This window comes from Denticeps clupeoides, chromosome 13, assembly GCF_900700375.1.
Source record: "Denticeps clupeoides chromosome 13, fDenClu1.1, whole genome shotgun sequence".
Lineage (NCBI taxonomy): Eukaryota > Metazoa > Chordata > Actinopteri > Clupeiformes > Denticipitidae > Denticeps > Denticeps clupeoides.
Window position 1 is genome coordinate 1,532,205 of NC_041719.1, and position 20,666 is coordinate 1,552,870.

General features: G+C 48.2%; 1 protein-coding gene across 4 annotated transcripts; it reads right to left on the reverse strand.

The window, feature by feature from the left end:
• On the reverse strand, positions 1 to 14,300 carry LOC114802430 (hepatocyte nuclear factor 1-beta-A-like). 4 transcript variants are annotated; one of them, XM_029001329.1, is made up of 10 exons: positions 13,852 to 14,300; positions 10,387 to 10,586; positions 9,938 to 10,127; positions 9,617 to 9,864; positions 5,345 to 5,499; positions 4,478 to 4,601; positions 4,050 to 4,232; positions 2,858 to 2,976; positions 2,466 to 2,510; positions 1 to 1,017 (listed from the first exon to the last, which is right to left on the reverse strand). In XM_029001329.1, the coding sequence occupies exons 1-10, from the start codon at positions 14,202 to 14,204 to the stop codon at positions 997 to 999; spliced, it is 1,638 nt and encodes a 545-aa protein (XP_028857162.1). In that variant the 5' UTR covers positions 14,205 to 14,300; the 3' UTR covers positions 1 to 996. The 4 variants fall into 4 exon arrangements, with proteins under 4 accessions (XP_028857162.1, XP_028857160.1, XP_028857163.1 ...); XM_029001327.1 differs by having other exon boundaries at positions 9,938 to 10,208; XM_029001330.1 differs by lacking the exon at positions 2,466 to 2,510.
• Between the last annotated feature and the right edge of the window lie 6,366 nt (positions 14,301 to 20,666).

Genomic DNA, 20,666 nt, shown 5'->3' on the forward strand with positions numbered 1-20,666 from the left:
TTTTGAAAAGGAAAAAAAACCCAAAACAAAACAGTTTTACTTGAAATATCACATTTTTTAACAAGTATAAATAATGATTTTAAAAGATCCGTTTTTCATTTTTATACAAAAATAATACATACAAGAATAATCACGTGTCTTTTTCTCTACTGAACGCCAGCTGGAGCTGTCCCCTGTGGCTGGCCGGCAGTGGGCGGGGCTGCGCGCCACGCGCCACGCCGCGTCACGACGCAGCGAGCGTGACCTTTCGTGTTCCCGGGAAGAGCCGAGGCCGGTTCCGGGCTCTAATACTGTCCGTCCAGGAGACTCCTGGCCTGTGGCCGCTCCTCCTCCTGGAACCGTTCCGCGCGCATTTCTGTCAATATTTGTGTTAATAAGCGGTGGCAGCGGGGGGCTTTTTATGGTCACTGGCATCAGTATACGCTCTTCCTCTGTTGTCACTGTCACATTGTTGGGCGGGCTGCATATTTGCATGATAGTCCTTCCAGTTTGAAAAGATTGTCACAACCATAAAATCACAGTTTCTACACAGAACCGGGGAAAGGGAACATGAGACATGAGAATTCATCGCTATATGTACAGACACGGGAGCCGGGAGGACGTCCTCCGGCCTGCCGCGTGGAAGACGAACGGGACCCAGGTGAGATACGGGATCCGAGGCTCCAAACCGAGGCAAAGTTCAGCGCCGCCGATGGTCATGTGATAAGAGTGTGTGTGCACCTGATTACTGAGGGGTCCCAGTACACACACACACACACACACACACACTGCCGTGTCACATTATGAAATGTCCTCTGTGTTTGGTTTGGAAATACTGAAGGTTCCGGTGTGAGAAGTGAGCGGTGCTGGGCCCCCGCCGTCTCCGGCCTCCGAGTCGCCGCAACTCTTGATTTATTGACTGACTCATCGGCCCGCGAGCGGTTGCCAGTTATTAGGAGTTGCCACGGTTACCACGGCCCCGAGTTGCTAGGCAGCGGGGAAGTCAGGTGTGGGTTCTCACCAGGCTTGCAGAGGGCACTGCAACAGAGAGGGAGAGAGAAGCAAATCAGCCAAGTGCAGAACCAAACTTTCAGAACACCATGCGTGTGTGTGTGTGTGTGTGTGTGTGTGTGTGTGTGTGGAGCAGAGGCAGAAATGTCCCTGGCCGCTCAGAAAGGGAAGGACGCGGGACATTTATCAGCTTCCCACACCGCCGCCGCCACACCTGACCAAATACATTCCTCTCTCTCTCTCTCGCGCTCGCTCGCTCGCTCACGCCGGCCTGATCCACGATTGTTTGTGGGTTTTATTTTTCTCAGGAAAGGGTGGAGCCGCTGACCCTCCGCTGACCTGCGGCCCAGCAAACAGCTCCACCTGATAAAGGTGTGGGCCAGCTGCTCCAACGGCGCGGCGCACGCCGAGGCCTCGGCCCGGGTAAATACGAGGCCCGGTAATAAAGGTCTGTAATGGTCACAGGAGACCCCCGCCCAGACTAAACAGAGCCCTGATAAGCAGGGGACTGGAAAAATCCTGCAAGAAAGCGGCGCGTCTTCTTCTTCTCCGTCACGTTCCGATCCCACGTCCTCCACGCCGTCGCCGTGGGGACGGCAAACACAGGTGATCCTGAATACACCGGGCGTGTTTGCCGGAGTATTAATGTAACGGAACGTTTGTCCAGCGAGGTGTAAGCGGCTACGGAGCGCCGGAGGAGAGGTTCGAGAGAGAGAGAGAGAGAGAGAGAGAGAGAGCAGCGTGGGAAATTAGGCGTGTGAAAGCACAGAGGACGCATTTCAGGCAAGAGCGGTCAGCCAGGGGAGGAACGACGGAAAAAGGGGATGTGGGGTATAATTACTCCACACAAGCGTGAACACACACACACACACACACACACACCGTCTTTACCCACTACACTGTCCATAACCTCAAACGGCTCTTTTCTGCTCTTCTGGCAGAACATTCATAATAAGAGTGTCCATTTGAGGTAGACGTAGAGTCGGACAGGCAACACACACGCACACATGCAGAGCGGCGCGGCAGGGGCGCCGTGATTGGCTGGCGGGAGGGGGGGGAGCCCGGCGGCGCCGTTAATCACGAGCGGATCCGGCCGAGGGCACAGCTGACCGAGCGCTCAGGCCGTTCAAAGGAAATAGGAATTCTGAGGAGGGACCCTCCCCGGCGCGCCGATCGGGATCTGAGGCGAGCGAGGCAAGCCGGAGGAATGGACGGAGTCAAGAGCCCGTGACGGCGGCCCTTTAAACCGTTCCACGGCCGGGGGCCCAGGAATGAGAATGAGACGTTAAAACGCAAAAGACCAACCGAGCATTCCTATGACATTTGCAAATCATAATTCCAAACTTGTCTTTATGTGGCCGTGGGTTGCTGCTCTTAGGATTCTGCTACAGAAATCGGTGAAATCTGGTTGATCTACAGAAAGTTGTAATAGAAGTCTGGTAATCTGCAGAAGTGGAGTATAGAGCTGTATTTACCCAGGAGAGACCCCCCAGCGGCACCATCTTGTTTACAGGAGCCTCCTAATGTGACAAGGATTAGAGAAGGCATCAAACACACACACACACACACACATCTGAACGTGGCCAGTTAGTAGGTGCACGGAGCGATTAGACCGGAGAGGAAATGATCGGGTGTGTGCTAGTACGCTGTTATTACTGAGCGGGGACATTCAAAGCCTTCTGCATGTTTTGTCATTATCATCATCGGCATCATAATCATCATCACCGGATATGAAATCACAATATAATCATATGTTCAGAATCAATTTCTGAGACTCGAGATTATTATGGACAGACAGAAACACAAAAGGAGGACAGAGGGTATGATTCTGATCTCTGTGTAGTCATGGCAACGCAGATGAACGTACCTGTTTGCTGGATGACATGGAGCTCAGGGTGCTGATACTGTTTGCGTCCGTGACAACCATTGCTGAGGGAAAACGTGAAGGGTGGGAGTACTGGGGCGGTTCTTGTTTGTGTGGGTACACTGCAGACGGGACAGACAAAAAGGGGGGTTGACATGGCACTCCAAAATGTGTGCACGTGTGTATAGTATTCACTGTGTGTGTATAGTGGACAGTACTCACTGTGTCAGTGTGTGTATTTGTGCATATTAGTTTATGGAACTCACTGTGTTTATGTGTATTTAGATTTACCCTTTCACTGGGCCAGTTTGTGTATGTGTGTTCTGGTGTATATATTTGCCATACTCAATGTGTCTGTGTATGTATGTCTGTATTTGGGGATATAAGTTTACGGTCCCCACTGTGTCCTTGTGTGTAAGTGTTTTGGTGTATGTACATTTACAGTCCTCACTTTGCCCATGTATACATGTGTATATAGGTTTACAATCCTCACTGTGTCCTTGTGTGTATATGTGTTTTGGTGTATATACATTTACTATACTCATTGTGCCAGTGTATGTATGTGTGTATTTGTGTATATAAGTTTACAGTCTTCACTGTGTCAGTGTGTGTATTTGTGCATATTAGTTTATGGAACTCACTGTGTTTATGTGTATTTAGATTTACCCTTTCACTGGGCCAGTTTGTGTATGTGTGTTCTGGTGTATATATTTGCCATACTCAATGTGTCTGTGTATGTATGTCTGTATTTGGGGATATAAGTTTACGGTCCCCACTGTGTCCTTGTGTGTAAGTGTTTTGGTGTATGTACATTTACAGTCCTCACTTTGCCCATGTGTACATGTGTATATAGGTTTACAATCCTCACTGTGTCCTTGTGTGTATATGTGTTTTGGTGTATATACATTTACTATACTCATTGTGCCAGTGTATTTATGTGTGTATTTGTGTATATAAGTTTACAGTCTTCACTGTGCCAGTGTATTTGGGTAAGTTTACAGTCCTCACTGTGTCCTTGTGTGTATATGTGTTTTGGTGTATATACATTTACTATACTCATTGTGCCAGTGTATTATGTGTGTATTTGTGTATATAAGTTTACAGTCTTCACTGTGCCAGTGTATTTGGGTAAGTTTACAGTCCTCACTGTGTCCTTGTGTGTGTCTGTGTTTTGGTGCATATTCGATGTACTCACTGTGTGAGTGTGTGACCGTGGCCATGAATGGCTGCTGGCCCATGTGATTGGGACTCTGCTGCATCAGGCCCTGCTGGTGTGGGCTGTGGAGCTGCTGGGGAAACTGGACAGGCTGCAGCGCCGCCAGACTTCCTCCCACGCTGTTGATGACAGGAACTGTCTGCGCCTGTGACGTGTTCAGGCCTGCAGGTCAAATTAATAATAAAGGAGATTAGTAAATGCAAATGGCTACTCTCCTAATTCATGTGCGCAGCTAATGTGACTAATCAAATAAAAGACAATTCTTTTAACAGTTATCTGCTTTTATTAGCTAAAAGGACTTTGCTCCTGACTGCCATATAGACCTATGTCATGTCTAACTTTTACTCTATGTCACATTGTATGTCACATATGTGACATTTAGGCTGCAGTAGCTGCAGAATACTCACTCTGTGCGATGGCCATGACCCCCGACAGTGGCATGATGAGGTTCTGACTCTGTTGGTGGGCATGGTGGGAACTGTGGATGTTGGTCAGGGTGCTGACCGGAGGCAGGCCGCCCGATACGGAGATCTGCACGCAGGGCAGAGGGCAGGTTACACACAGGCTCTAGTGTGTGTGTGTGTGTGTGTGTGTATGTGAGAATAAGAGAGAATACACGGCCAAACGTCTGTCTCAGGCCCAGATAAGCAGTGTTTGCCTACGCCCTGGATGCACCGCCATTCGGATGCACCAGAAAAGAAAGTAACGTCGGGATCTGAATGAATATGAATATGAAGTAGGTACGGCCACGCACTGTAGATAAACCTGCCAATAAAGGAGCAAGCGAACTCGTTCAAGCTCCGCTCTCTGTGTATGCTAATGCTAACGCTAACGCACGGCAAAGGCTAGTGGAGTCTGGTCAAGTTTGCTTTCTGAAAAGTCAAATATTTGTTTAAGATGTTGGGGGAGAGACGGGGAGTTTCTGATTATTGTTCCTTTTTTCTCCCCTCTGACACAATCGGCGCCTGCTGTCCATCAGCGGGCAGGGGCAGCACCCGGGGCCCGGCGCTGCGGGGAATGTGATCGATGTGCAGCAGAAAGGCTCTTTGTGGGGTTTATTGGCTCAACGTCGGGCCCTGACACCATCCGGGATGGACCCGAGGGGCCTGCCTGTCAGTATCTACGCCCACCTCTGCACGGGCACCACACAATACGCTGATTGTACCATCTGTATCGGTATCGGCGTGTGTGTGTTTGGACAGCGTTTTTGTGTCACACGTCAACTCCAGCCGCTTATCTTATCACAGGCGGTGATGGCGCAGGTGTGTGCTCACCATTTTGGCGTCTGGTGACAGCAGGTTGTGGTCCAGGCCCCCCGGGGACACCTGCTGCAGGACCGACTGACCGCTGCCCATGGCGCTGTTGCCATGGTGACTGATGGTGGTGGAGGAGCTGACTTCGCTGGGACCCTGCTGGTTGTACCGAACACCTGCACAGGAAGGTGTGTGTTAGTGTACGGAACACATTTACCTACATGAAAACAACACCCATTAAGTTTTGAAGTTTTAAAACACACAGAAATATGCATGCTGGGAATAATATTGTTTTCTGCATATCAGCATGAATAGGATTTCGACTTGAATATTTTTTATTATTGTCATCAATGCGACGTCAAAAAAACGTTCAACAGAGATACAGAGAATCCTGAACATGTGACACACAGCTTCTGAAATATTGTAACAATGTAATAAATACATAGTAATAAACAGAAAAAATTATAATAATAATTGTTAATGCAGTCAGTCTGTAAAAGGTCAGAAGGTGACCCTCACCTTGTCAACTATAACAATAAATTGAAATATTTTGTATAGCAACTTCATAACCAATATCAGCCAAGGTTAGCATGAGACGGCACCAGCATCTGTACCGGCACCAGCAGGGTCAGTATCAGAGGGTGGAGCACTGTGTGCTGTGCCGCGGTGTTTTACTATGAAAATCACTTTCACTTTCACCCCCGACCCGACCCACCAACACCAATACCAGCAAGGTCAGAATCAGAGCTGAACCCCTGACCCGACCCACCAGTACCAGCACCAGAAAGGTCAGTATCAGAGGTGAACCCCCCGACCTACCAGTACCAGCACCAGCAAGGTCAGTATCAGAGGTGAACCCCCGATCCAACCCACCAGTACCAGCACCAGCAAGGTCAGTATCAGATGTGAACCCCCGACCCAACCCACCAGTACCAGCACCAGCAAGGTCAGAATCATAGGTGAACCCCGACCCGACCCACCAGTACCAGCACCAGCAAGGTCAGTATCAGAGGTGAACCCCCGACCCACCAGTACCAGCACCAGCAAGGTCAGTATCAGATGTGAACCCCTGACCCAACCCACCAGTACCAGCACCAGCAAGGTCAGAATCATAGGTGAACCCCGACCCGACCCACCAGTACCAGCACCAGCAAGGTCAGTATCAGAGGTGAATACCCCGACCCACCAACACCAGTACCAGCATCAGCAGGGTCAGTATCGGAGGGTGGAGCACTGTGTGCTTTGCTGCGGTGTTTTACTATGAAAATCACTTCACTTTCACCCCCGACCCGACCCACCAACACCAGTACCAGCAAGGTCAGTATCAGAGCTGAACCCCCGAACCGACCCACCAGTACCAGCACCAGCAAGGTCAGTATCAGAGCTGAACCCCCTGACCCGACCCACCAGTACCAGCACCAGCAAGGTCAGTATCAGAGGTGAACCCTCCGACCCACCAGTACCAGCACCAGCAAGGTCAGTATCAGAGGTGAACCCCCGACCCGACCCACCAGTACCAGCACCAGCAAGGTCAGTATCAGAGGTGAACCCTCCGACCCACCAGTACCAGCACCAGCAAGGTCAGTATCAGAGGTGAACCCCGACCCGACCCACCAGTACCAGCACCAGCAAGGTCAGTATCAGAGGTGAACCCCCGACCCACCAACACCAGTACCAGCACCAGCAAGGTCAGTATCAGAGGTGAACCCCCCGACCCGACCCACCAGTACCAGCACCAGCAAGGTCAGTATCAGAGGTGAACCCTCCGACCCACCAACACCAGTACCAGCACCAGCAAGGTCAGTATTAGAGGTGAACCCCCGACCCACCAACACCAGTACCAGCACCAGCAAGGTCAGTATCAGAGGTGAACCCTCCGACCCACCAACACCAGTACCAGCACCAGCAAGGTCAGTATTAGAGGTGAACCCCCGACCCACCAACACCAGTACCAGCACCAGCAAGGTCAGTATCAGAGGTGAACCACCGACCCACCAGTACCAGCACCAGCAGCTCGGGCTGCAGGAATTCTACTTTCCCAAATCAAAATGGATGTTTGCCAATCCAGGCCCCTCATCTGATAGCAGCCGAGCAAACATTACACAACCGGCACAATGTCAAACACGCCCAGTCTGTCATCGTCACCGACTGCAGAACGAGCGGAACCCGCGGGCCGAAGCCGCGTTTACCTGTAAACACGTTCCCCGTCCCGGCGCGCCGCCGGGCCATAAACAACGTGCAGAACCAGAACCCAGCCGGGTGAAGTATGTACTAAACAAAGCGGCCGTTCAGGTGAGTGTGTGTGTGTGTGTGTGTGTGTGTGTGCCGCTCGGCAGCCCCCCGGAGCATCTTGTAAACAGCGGCACCGACAATACGGCACTCCATCAGACCAGTGGCCTGTCCGGCGAACAAAGGCCCCGGGATCATAAAGCCGCTTCATTTTACTGCCCCGCGCCACTAAAAACCCGGCGCTGGGCGGAGCCAAGGGGTGTCCAGTGCAGCTTTGTCCCACCTTTGTCTGCGCCGGCAGTAACTCCGGCCGCGGGGTACCCCGGTCCGAGGCCGCGCCGGCGTCCTCGTCGCCCGGGCAACAGGACGGTAGTCTGCCGCGACCCCTGTCCACGTTGCTGGCCAGTCTCCGCGCCATAAAGACCAAAAAAGTGGCGGCCGTGTGGGCGGGACTTCCTCCGAGGGGGGGCGGGAACCTCCTGCGGGGGCCGGCGTAAAATCAAAGGCCGGGCCTGCATACGAGAGGCCGGACCCCTGCGTGACCCCAACACCCGCCACCTCTGGAACCGCGTTTGTTCAGGGGGCCTTTTCTCGGCGCCGGGCTTGTCGCTTCGCCCGCACGACTTTATCGTCTCCGCTTTGAAGGAAACGGATGGTTTGGACTTCGCCGCCCGGCCTCGGCACGCACGCGGTCCAACCGTCTGTTTACCGCGGACAAACGGACCGTCTCGTCCCTTCGCTTTGATCCTCAGAGGCTGGATTTGTTGGGGGGGTTTTTTTGGTCTCTGACCCCAACTCTGGTGTCTGTGGAACGGGTGGTGGCCAAGCGGGGTAACACACTCGCCTATGAACCAGAAGACCCAGGTTCGAACCCCACTTACTACCATCGTGTCCCTGAGCAGGACACTTAACCCTGAGTGTCTCCAGGGGGGACTGTCCCTGTAACTACTGGACAAGGGCGTCTGGTAAATGCACTAAATGTAAAATGTAAATGTGTGTGCTGCTCGGAACACGCACGTGTGTGTGTGAGTGTGTTTATATGAGAGTAATCATGAGTACATGAGTGTGTGTGTGTGTGTGTGTGTGTGTGTGTGTGAATGCAGCGCTAAATGAACCGGCCCTCGGTCCCTGCAGTCCACTAAGACCCGTCGGAACAATAGCGCCCCACCAGGACAGCGGGGGTCCGGCTATCAAAGGCCGGGAGATGTTCTCACCGGGGGGCTTTAATTGTCAATTAAGCCTGCATGATACAGGTCGTTCTCCTGGCAACGCGATGAGGCGACCCGCGGGGACATTATTGTCCGTCCCCAGCACCCGACACAGAAAACCAGCTGGGGTGGGGGGTCTTCTGCAGAGTTTCTGTGGCTTTTACTGCAGAAATAAAGAGCTCCTCTCTTCTCTCAGCTCGCAGGTCATTGACTGGTGTGTGTGTGTGTCTGTGTGTTTGTGTGTGTGTGTGTGTTGGGGGAGGAATGAGCAAACAAACGACCAGGTCATGTCCAGTGGGAAAACAGGAATGAGACAACATCCAAACGTCATGCTGACGAGATCACGAAAATGATGACAGGTCTGCCGTCCTTGAGATGGAGTTTGTCTGGAGATATTTTGCTGCCTGAATTGAGGAAGAGTTCAGTGAGGCCCTCATCATCTCAGATGTTCTCACGTTCTCCTGCTGGAATCGTGTCACGTGATCAGCAGACCGTGAAATAAAAGAAGGGCACAATTTTGTATGAACCCCGACGTCGTCTGTGACCCCGAGGCGACCCCGCCCCGCCACAGACCCCACCTCCCGCCTCCTGACTTCACTGCTGAGATTGCAGGTACAATGCAGATTGTTCGGAATAACAATGGGATTTACTCAACACACACACGCTCTTATTGATCACCCCTCTCTCTTTCTCTCTCTCTCTCTCTCTCTCTCTCTCTCTCTCTCCCCACTGATCTCATCAGTTACTCCTCCTTTTGTTGAGAGCTGGTCTGACGACGGCAGAATGGTTCCAGATCAGAAGAACTTGGCTGTTTCATCACTTTGTGTGCGTGTGTGTGTTTTGAATATACACTTACTCTGTATCTTGCTGGGCGGGGACACGCTGCCCGGCTGGTGATGTGGGGACCCGTGGGAGAGCAGCGAGTTGAGGCCGTGGGTGGGGCCGTGGGCGGGGCCACTGTACGCATCCATCGCAAGTTTCTGCCGGAAGGCCTCCTCCTTCCTCCGGTTGGCGAACCAGTTGTAGACGCGCACCTCGGTCACCAGGTTGGAGCCCAGGCCCTGCGCTTTTGACGGGGACACGCCCCTCTGGAGGCATTCGGCTCTGAAGAGGAGAGCAGAGTTTTAAACCCGAACCATCTGCACACGTAAACGGTCCTCCGCCTCCTCCTCCTGACCTGTTGCACTCCTCCACCAGAGCCTCTCGCTCCTCCTTGCTGGGGTTCTTCTGACGCTCGTAGGCCTGGTAGAGGATTTGCTGTGACGCCGGCCCCCATTTGAAGCGGTTGCGCCTCATTTTCTTGCAGGAGGGCTCGCTGCCCAGCTCCTCGCCGGGAGGCGCCATGCCCTGGCCAGGCTGACTGAATTCTGGGAAAAAAAACAGCACCTGATCCTGATTGCCTTTGTCTGTCATATTGCTGCCAGAACCTTGCACTGCCTGGTTGAACTCTGCAAAAATAAGAAAAGGCACATTTGATCCACACACAAGCATCACAAGCGTTCAAGACAATTAGTCCCAGAGCTCCACCCCAAGGTGCGAGGGTCCCGGATTAGTAACCGACACAACACTATAAAACACAACGCAGAAGTGTGTAATAAGGCGTGATGTTCAGGGCGCAGCACTTACGTCGCAGGATCTCGCGCTGCTTCCGCACGTACCAGGTGTAGAGCGCGGCGCGCTTCTGCGTCTTCATGGGCGTGCCCTTGTTCAGGTGCTGCGACAGGTGCGACTGGTTGAGTCCGGTCACGTCCACCACCTCACGCTGAGGGATGTTGTGCTGCTGCATGTAGCCCTTGATCAGCCGAGCTGCACGCCACGGGTCCTCACTGCCAATCAATCGCAAATATTCAATAACATGACAAACATTTAAAACAGCCATTCAACATTATTCCCTATAATTCCCTCATTATTTACCAAAATTCACCACTATTCAACAACATTTATCATTATTCACTCATTCACCATTATTCACCAAAATCCAACATTATTCCCTATCATTCACCATTATTCACCAACATTCAACATTATTCCCTATCATTCCGCATTATTCACCAAAATTCACCACTATTCAACAACATTTATCATTATTCACTCATTCACCATTATTCACCAACATTCACTATTATTCACTATCATTCCACATTATTCACCAACATTCAACATCATTCACCATTACTCAACAAGATTCAGTATTATTCAAAAACATTTCCCATTATTCAATCATTCACCATTATTCTGCCAACATTCAACATTATTCCCTATCACACCGCATTATTCACCAAAATTCAACATTATTCACTCTTTCTGCATTATTCACCAACATTCATCATTATTCCCTGTCATACACCATTATTCAGCAACATTTACCAACATTCACTATCATTCAGCATTATTCGCCAAAATTCCACATTTGTTCACTATCATTCAGCATTATTCACCAAAATTCAACATCATTCACTAGCAATCATTATTCAAAAACATTCACCAACATTCAAAACAATCAATATTATTCACTAACATTAACCTATAATCACCAACATTCAAAACAACCACTCAACATTATTAACTTTCATTCAACATTATTCACCAAAATTCAACATTATTCACTCTTTCTGCATTATTCACCAAAATTCAACATTATTCCCTATCATTCACCATTATTCACCAACATTCAACATTATTCCCTATCATTCCGCATTATTCACCAAAATTCACCATTATTCAACAACATTAACCATTATTCACTCATTCACCATTATTCACCAACATTCACTATTATTCACTATCATTCCACATTATTCACCAACATTCAACATCATTCACCATTACTCAACAAGATTCAGTATTATTCAAAAACATTTCCCATTATTCAATCATTCACCATTATTCTGCCAACATTATCCCCTATCACACCGCATTATTCACCAAAATTCAACATTATTCACTCTTTCTGCATTATTCACCAACATTCATCATTATTCCCTGTCATACACCATTATTCAGCAACATTTACCAACATTCACTATAATTCAGCATTATTCGCCAAAATTCCACATTTGTTCACTATCATTCAGCATTATTCACCAAAATTCAACATGATTCACTATCAATCATTATTCAAAAACATTCACCATTACTCACAAGCATTCACCATTATTCAACATTGATTGCCAACATTCAACATTACTAACATTACTATTCACTAACATTCAAAACAATCACTCAACATAATTAACTATCATTCACCATTATTAAAAACATTCAATATTATTCACTAACATTAACCTATAATCACCAACATTCAAAACAACCACTCAACATTATTAACTTTCATTCAACATTATTCACCAACATTCAATATTTTTCATTAATTTACCATTATTCAACTACCTTAAACATGTTTCAATCATTCACCATTATTCAAAGACATTCAACATTATTCCCTATCATTCACCATTTTTGAAGAACATTTACCACTATTCACCCATTCACCATTATTCAACATTATTAGCTCTCATTCAACACCTTTCACCACTATTCAACATTATTAATTATCATTCACCATTATTCAACAACATTCAGCATTATTAACTATCATTCAACATTATTCATCATTATTTTCCAACGTTCAACATTATTCATTATTGTTTACCTTTATGCATCAACGTCAAAACGATCACTCAGCAACATGCTCCATTATTCGACATTATTAACTTTCATTCAACATAATTCACCAACATTCAACATTACAACAATCAGCATTATTCACCAACATACACTTATACGACATCATTAACTGTCATTCAACATTATTCATTTTATTTTACCATTATACACCAACATCAAAACTATCACTCAGCAACATGCTCCATTATTCAACATTATTAACTATCACTCAGCATTATTCAACAAATAATGTTGTCCACAAAAAATCACTATGTTCAAAACTATTCATTATAATTCACCATTAATCACATGTATTTAATTTAATTAAATATAATACCCTACAATTCATTTTAATTCACTAATATTTACAATCATTCACAAATATTTCCATAAACCCAAATTATTCAATATAATTCAACATTGTTCGCTGTAATTCATCGTTATACAGTCTGCAGATGGGTCAGCATTTTTAAAATACACATTACGATAATTATGAAATAATTCTAAATTGTGTTTAATTCACTCCGGGTTTTACTGCGCGTTTATAATCCATTTCAGCTCCTACTCGAACGTTATAATTCTAAATGAGTTATCATGATTTATCCACCTACAATCCGCGGCCAGAAATCCCGTTTAAAGGTCAGCGAGTTCCAGACCACAGCGCAGAAAAATGCGAGAATTTCAGCGATAATTCTAAATAAATCGAATAAAAGCTTCTGAAAGTCCTGTTTTTTTATATGGAATAAAATAAAATGCTAGAAATATGCTATATCGGCCACTAATTATTTCAAATATTTTGCCCGAATGACTAAAAATGATATAACGAGAACTGAAACCCGACATAATTGAAATAACCGGGATAGACGGAAAGGCGTAAAAAAACGAGTTTAATTCGATAAAATTCGATTTATTCTACGCGTTCGGTCGGAAAGTTGAAAACAAGAGAGATGTTTTTTTAACATTGGAGTAAAATTTATTCCACATTCGCGCCCACATTTATAATAAAAGGCCGCGCGGTGTTTTATTTGCTTTGTCTATGATTATCGTGGAGTATTTAATGAAGCCTGATATTAGAGATTAAAACAAAGAGAGACACTCACCGGACATTTCAGATTAACCCTGGACACACACACTCACACACACACACACGCGCGCACACACACACTCGGCCGCCAGTGTTTAGGTTGTGGGAAATGTTGGTTTATAACTTTCGACAATGAATAACCAGATCTGCGCTCCGGTGTGTGTCTTTCAGTTGATGATTTATGGAATAAAATTAATAATAACTCCGCTCCACGTGCGCGACGGAGATGTCATTAATGTCGCCGCTGTTCATCTCGGGAGCGAAAACGGCTTTTTTTGTTGTTGTATTTTTTGAATGGAAAATGACGATGATGGTGAAGATGATGAAGGGGACCCCCTCACCTCAACATCCGCTCCACCTCCGCCCGCTGCTCCGCCGCCTCCTCCGTGTTGAGCGCCTGCAGCTCCTTCAGGATGGGCGGCGTGTCGAAGTCGTCGCCGTCCTCGGACGCCTCGTCGCCGGACGCGCGGCCCTTGGCGTGTCCGTTGGTGAGGGTGTGGAAGACGGGCTTGGAGTCCGAGTCGCTGCAGGCGCCGCCGAGCTTGGCGCCGGACGGGGACGCGGGCATCTCCAGCTTGACCCCGAACTCGGGCTCCATGTCGTCCAGCGCTCGGACCAGCGTCTCCCGCGTCAGGCCGGAGTCGAGCAGCGCGCTGAGCAGCTCGTGCTGCAGGGAGGTCAGCCTGGACACCATGTCTGAACCCCGAACCCCGAACTCCTGTCCTGTCCTGTCCTGTCCTGTCCTGTCCGACGCACCTGCTGCGCTGCGACACTGCGCGACGTCACTGGGCCATGTCGCTTCCGCCGCGAGGGCTTATAGCGCATGCTAATGAGGCGCGCGGAGCGCGGGGCATGCTGATGAGGGGGCGGGGCCGGCCCGGCCGGGGGCGTGTCCACGCAGGTAGCGCCTGTTTACGCGGACGTACTGCCCTCCGATTGGCCGAGCTTATCAGCGCAACTTCCACGGACTTTGGACCCTGCTGGCTTTTGGAAATCGTAAAAAGGGGAGGGGCTATTATTATATGTATATTGATATTATTATTGTCAGCGCTCGCCCAGGTGTCGTTATTTTCGCCAAGTCGGAGCCCGGGGAGGTGCTGCTGACCCCTGCTTCACCCTGGAGGTCAGCAGGGCAGGTGGAGAGCCCCCACCGACCTTTTCAATTATTATCATCACGATTTCACTACGAACGTGAAAAATGAGTTTATTAATACATTTTATTAATGATAATATACAATAAATACAAATCATTTAATCGATAATCTTAACATTATGAGATGAGAGAATATTTTTCAGTATGTTTTTTTTTTTAGGTGTTTCTCACATCTCACATCTGTCAATCATTAACTACGAATAATAATATGCAGCTAAAAATATTTATCCCGAAAACAGAGAGGCGAGCCAGCGGGGCGTGGCCCACACCAAGATGGAGTCTCCTCCCAGGTACCAACATGTTCTCCGGCCGTAGAACCGAGCAAGGCGGGACAGCAAGGCGTGGCCCAAACCAAGATGGAGTCTCCTCCCAGGTACCAGCATGTTCTCTGGCTGTAGAACCGAGTGAGACACACCAGCGGGACGTGGCCCGCACCGAGAGGGAGTCTCCTCCCAGGTACCAGCATGTTCTCCGGCTGTAGAACCGAGTGAGACACACCAGCGGGACGTGGCCCGCACCGAGAGGGAGTCTCCTCCCAGGTACCCAGCATGTTCTCTGGCTGTAGAACCAAGCAAGGCAAGCCAGCGGGGCGTGGCCCACACCGAGATTGAGTCTCCTCCCAGGTACCAGCATGTTCTCCGGTTGTAGAACCAAGCAAGGCGGGACAGCAAGGCGTGGCCCACACCAAGATGGAGTCTCCTCCCAGGTACCAGCATGTTCTCCGACTGTAGAACCAAGTGAGATGCACCAGCGGGGCGTGGCCCACACCAAGATGGAGTCACTTCCCAGATACAAGCATGTTCTCCGGCTGTAGAACTAAGCGAGGCAAGTCAGCGGGGCGTGGCCCACACCAAGATGGCGTCACCTCCCAGGTACAAGCATGTTCTCCAGCTTTAGAACTGAGCAAGGCGGACAGCAAGGCGTGGCCCACAACAAGATGGAGTTACCTCCCAGGAACCAGCATGTTCTCCAGGTGTAGAACCAAGCAAGGCGCACCAGCGGGGCATGGCCCACACCAAGATGGAGTCACCTCTTAGGTACCAGCATGTTCTCCAGCTGTAGAACCGGGCGTGGCCTCCACCAAGATGGAGTCACCTCTACATTTACATTTACATTTACAGCATTTATCAGACGCCCTTATCCAGAGCGACTTACAATCAGTATTACAGGGACAGTCCCCCCCTGGAGCAACTTAGGGTTAAGTGTCCTGCTCAGGGACACAATGGTAGTAAGTGGGATTTGAACCTGGGTCTTCTGGTTCACAGGCGAGTGTGTTACCCACTAGGCTACTACCACCCTGTAAGGTACCAGCATGTTATCCAGGTGTAGAACCAAGTGAGGCGCAGCCCGGAACCCGTGGCAACAGACACCAGGAACTGGATCTATCTACTCTGGTTCTGTTCTCCTGGAATGGGTCCAGAAGAGCAACTGAGGTTGGAGGTTAATTCTGAGCCTTGCTGCTGACACACAGCCTTCAATGACCTTCTTACACACACACACACACACACACACACACACACACACACACACTGCGGGGGCAGAGAGCAGAACATTTGGAAACTTTCTGTCCGTGTGCGTGAGCTTCAGCGCCCGGTGGCCATGTCCCGTTCCACAGGCTGAGCTGGACCTTCACCCGTCCCCCCTGTCACCCTTCACCTGTCCTCCTCATCCTCGGCACCGTCACGCCACTGCTGCTTCTCCTTGTGCTTTTATCTGTGTGTATAATAACGTTGTATAACGTTGAGATGGTGGGTTCAGGAAGTTCAACATGACAGGAGATCCTGGTCAGGAGACCTTCTGTTTCTTCTTGTCAAGGAGCAGCCAACCACAGAGCAGGTGTTCCTCACATTCAGACATCTTCCTCAGGCCTCTATTAAATCCAGAAGCGAGAAGAACACAACTCCAGAATTCAGAACGATAATTGATCTAAACCGAGGGGGAGTGGCCATCAGTCAACAGATCCCTGATTAATCACCAGATCATCAGGCTGGACACTTTAATCCTGAAGTCATCAGCATGTCTGATGAACAGCGATTAAATCAGCCTGAGTTCCTGCAGGAAGCTGGTGGAGGACCTGACCTTCCCTCACACCTTCACCGCAGGAGGAACAAGGAAACACACAGAAGCAGGAATTCTGGAGGTGCGGCGGAGGTGGTGGTCAGGCTGGTCTGGGTGGAATGGGCATCCACAGCTTCTGTCAGGGCACTGTGACCGTGTGTGTGTGTGTGTGTGCGTGTGTGTGTGTGTAATCTCCACATCCCATCCACTCAGGCTGTCATCCATCACAGCCCCGCTGAGAACTTCATTAAGCACACGTTCCTCAGGAACATGGCGGTGGTCCAGTCGAGCGCGTTCTCAGACCAAACAATCATCATAATTCATAACTCGCCCACAGCAGCAGAAATCCCAGAATGCACCAGTATCCCACACCCACATCTCATTTAACATAATTCATGTAGCGTTAACTCTGCAGATCCAAAGCATCTGAATGGACTAAAGAAAAGTTCTGAACCTGCAGGCCGACATGTGACCAGCGCCGCCTCGCTGCTGCCCCCTACCGACCAGGATGGTAAAAGCCAATAAAACCTCGTTTTCTTCAGCACGAAGTCGCCTTCAAACTAAGCAGAAAAACCGAATTAAGTGCGAATTCGATCGAATTAATAATAAAATCGAATTAAGTGCATTCGTTGTCTATAATAAAAAGGGATTGGAATTGGTGTAACGAACATAAATGAACATTATTTTTATCTCCTGTGGTACGACCATCTAAATAAATACAAATCTAAACAAGTTTCCTGTTCGCTTTTAATTAAAGACATAAATTCTCCTGCACGAATAAAAATCTTCATTAATCATAATTAATACATTTTTAAAAAGAACCAGTGCGCCTCCCCTGCTGACTTTCATGCGTTTGGATTTCGCTCAGTTTCACTCGCATTTTTGAAACTTCGATTTGATCAATTAAGAGAGAGTTCGAACGTGATGATGAAATGATAATTCTTTTTTTTTTAGAAACAGTGTGACGTGAAGTCTTCCTCATCAACCGACAGAATGGTGAAATAAAAATCTATCTAATTCCGCATCGTCCGTTTCCATTTAAGCACCATTAGATACAGAATTCCCGACTTTTTTTAATTAATTCTCCTTTGTTACGTTGTAAATGCATCATATCAGAAATTTTTATATCTTCCTAAAATGGCACTAAGACAAAAGAATCCATGAACAGGTTCGACCTAAACGACTATTAATACTTTACACATGCAGTTTAAACCATTTATGGTTCACAAACAGAATAAGAATAATATTTCCAGAGACTGGCTTCACTTTATGTACGATGTGAAACTGGGAAATTTAGAAATGGAAAATATCTGTGGAGTTTTCTGTTTCATACACACACACACCCACACACACCCACACACACTTTCTCTCTCTATAGGGTATTGGGAATGTTTACTTAAAGTCACTCTAATTTCCTCTTCTGTCTAATTTGCATCAGGCCATTAGGCTGCTGGGGACGAGGAGCGACGCTCGCTCTCCCAGAACTGAGCAGGACGGCACAGCAAGGCCGCGTCCCCCGCGCCGGTGGCCTCGTCACCCTCTCACCGCGTGGTGAGGGGTGGTTTCTGGCCAGAGGAGCCCAGGACTGCAGAAGGTAATTACCTGCATGGGTTCCTCTGTGCTTCATTAATGCAGGAGCATGCAGGAGAACCATTAGAGGCGAGCGGTGGAATGAACTTACCTTCAACCTGTACACACACACACACACACACACACACTCGCAAAGGGCCTTAATTCATTTCTTTTTCTGCATTCCGACGTTTCATAAAGTTTCAATAAGACCTGAAGGTCGCATCAGAGGTCATGTGGAGATATTGTCACATCAGTACCTTTCACCACACGGCCGTGAATCAGGCTGTAAAATTACGGATAAAACAGCAAAACACACGAACTTTATCCCAATTAAAGCGGTGCATATTGACGCACAGCATCTCTTCCGCTCAGCGTGGGCCTAATTTACAAATGAACACTGAACAAATGTCCTGCCGGGGGATTCGGATGTTCTGTGTCACCAGGCCGGGCCCTGGACGCGTCCTGGCAGGTTGTTCCGAGGAGGTCCAGGGACACGTCTGTGCCTAATAAAGTGGCCACGGTCATTATTGTTGTTCTTTTGAAATCAGAACCCGGAGGAACGTGTTTTATTCGGAGTGTAAAACGGAGCCGTAAACGCGGGGCGGCACAGTAGCGGAACCGACCTTTAGCGCGGCCTGTTTTCCTCGGCGTCAGCGATTTATTTCCTCCCGCTGACAGCAACAGTAGCTGCTTATCTGCTTCAGACTCTGAGGTCTTTTTATTTCATCTTTTATTTTGTCCCCGGTGGGGCGTTAATGGATAACCTGGCCGCTGAGCGATCAGCATATTTCCCGGGCCTCCGGCGCCGATCGATGCGGCGGCACCCAGGGGCCCGTCAACGGGCCCTTTGTCCAACGGATCCTGCTCTGGAGCGGAAACCTCGGCGCCGGGCCGCAGAACCACATAGAACCGTGGCCGCGTGGCCTCGTCTACTCAAACCAAGAAGTCACAGGCTGTTCTGGAGGGAACCGGGTCGGGTTTTCAGGCTGAACGAGCCGCTGGCCCGGCGCCATCTAATCCCAAACGGCCGGTTATCTATTATCAGATGAGTAAAGAGGAAAACTTCACACTCAATCAAGCGAGGCGTCTGTCCTGTCCCGTTTCTGCTCCAGAACACAGAACTCACACGACTTCACCAAAACCGGGAGAACCTCCGCGTCCCTCTACGCTCCTGGTAAGGAAATGAGTGATGAGCCCCGCGGAACCCAACCAGAGATCTCCAGGAAGAACCCAACGTCCGGGGAGAGCCCGACTACGATAAACGTAGGATTATAATTCGATTTATTATTGTTGTGTGTGTGTCTGGGCACGGCCGAGTGGCCACATGCCCCCTCCCTGGGCACGGCGCTGGACTCTGCCCCCGACCTCCAGAGCCCTGGCTGCACGCTCCCCTGCTCCGCGGTTTAATTAATTCATCCGCACATCTCCACCTGTCCCAGCACACGCAGAACACCGCAGAACCGTCCTCACACACACACAGACAGGACAGCATCAGGTTAACCTTTCACCTCTACCCCCTTCCCACACACACATCCCCCCTCTCCATCTGCACCTGAACAAACCTGTTCGAACACACACACACAACATAATATATATACTATATACACTTTATTTATAATACACACATAATAATCTAATATATACTACATACACTTTATAACACACACACATAATATAATATATACTATGTACACTTTATTTATAACACACACACACAACATAAATATATTAAATACACTGTATTTATAACACACACATAATATAATATATACTTTGTACACTGTATTATAATACACACACTTCAGCGGTAGCAGAAAAGAGAGACTCTCTTCACCACTATAACATCAAATTAGGCTGAGAGAGAAAAGCATATTTCTCTAATATTATCAACATTAGAATCTCTAGATCCCTTCAGTCGCAGTTGTCTCCAGATTCATATGGTAAAGAAATTTAATTAATTTGCTGTTTTTTTAACCAAAAAGTTGAAAATATTAGATAAATTCTCAATACTACCTGCTTAAGAAATAGTTTAACCCTCAGTTAGTTTAGATCATACCTAGAAGGCAGGATTTACAGGCCACGCCATATGGAGTTCCACAAGGCTCCATTCTGGGACCAGTCTTATTTAATCTTTATCTGCTCCCTCTGGGTCAAATTCTTAAAGAGAATAACCATATCATAACTATGCAGCTTTGGTTCAATAGACTCATTATGCTTGAGCCTTATTATTGTTCAAAACTAGATACATCAACATTTTTTTCTGTACAACCTTTCTGTACAATCAATATCAAAGTCAGCATTCTGTCCCATCTTATCCTCGCCTTTATTTAATGCAGAGTCTTTTCACCGGGGTTCTAGAAAAGTCCATTAAAC

What these genes read in the sequence shown, in the direction of transcription:
- LOC114802430 (XM_029001327.1), bottom strand. Translation starts at nt 14,204, where the DNA reads ATGGTGTCCAGGCTGACCTCCCTGCAGCACGAGCTGCTCAGCGCGCTG. An exon ending in CCCGCCCAGCAAGATACAGA is followed by an intron (nt 5,500 to 9,616) that starts GTAAGTGTATAT and finishes CTTCCTGTGCAG; the next exon opens with GTGTTCGGTACAACCAGCAG. An exon ending in CGCTGGGGGGTCTCTCCTGG is followed by an intron (nt 1,018 to 2,465) that starts GTAAATACAGCT and finishes TCTCTGTTGCAG; the next exon opens with TGCCCTCTGCAAGCCTGGTG.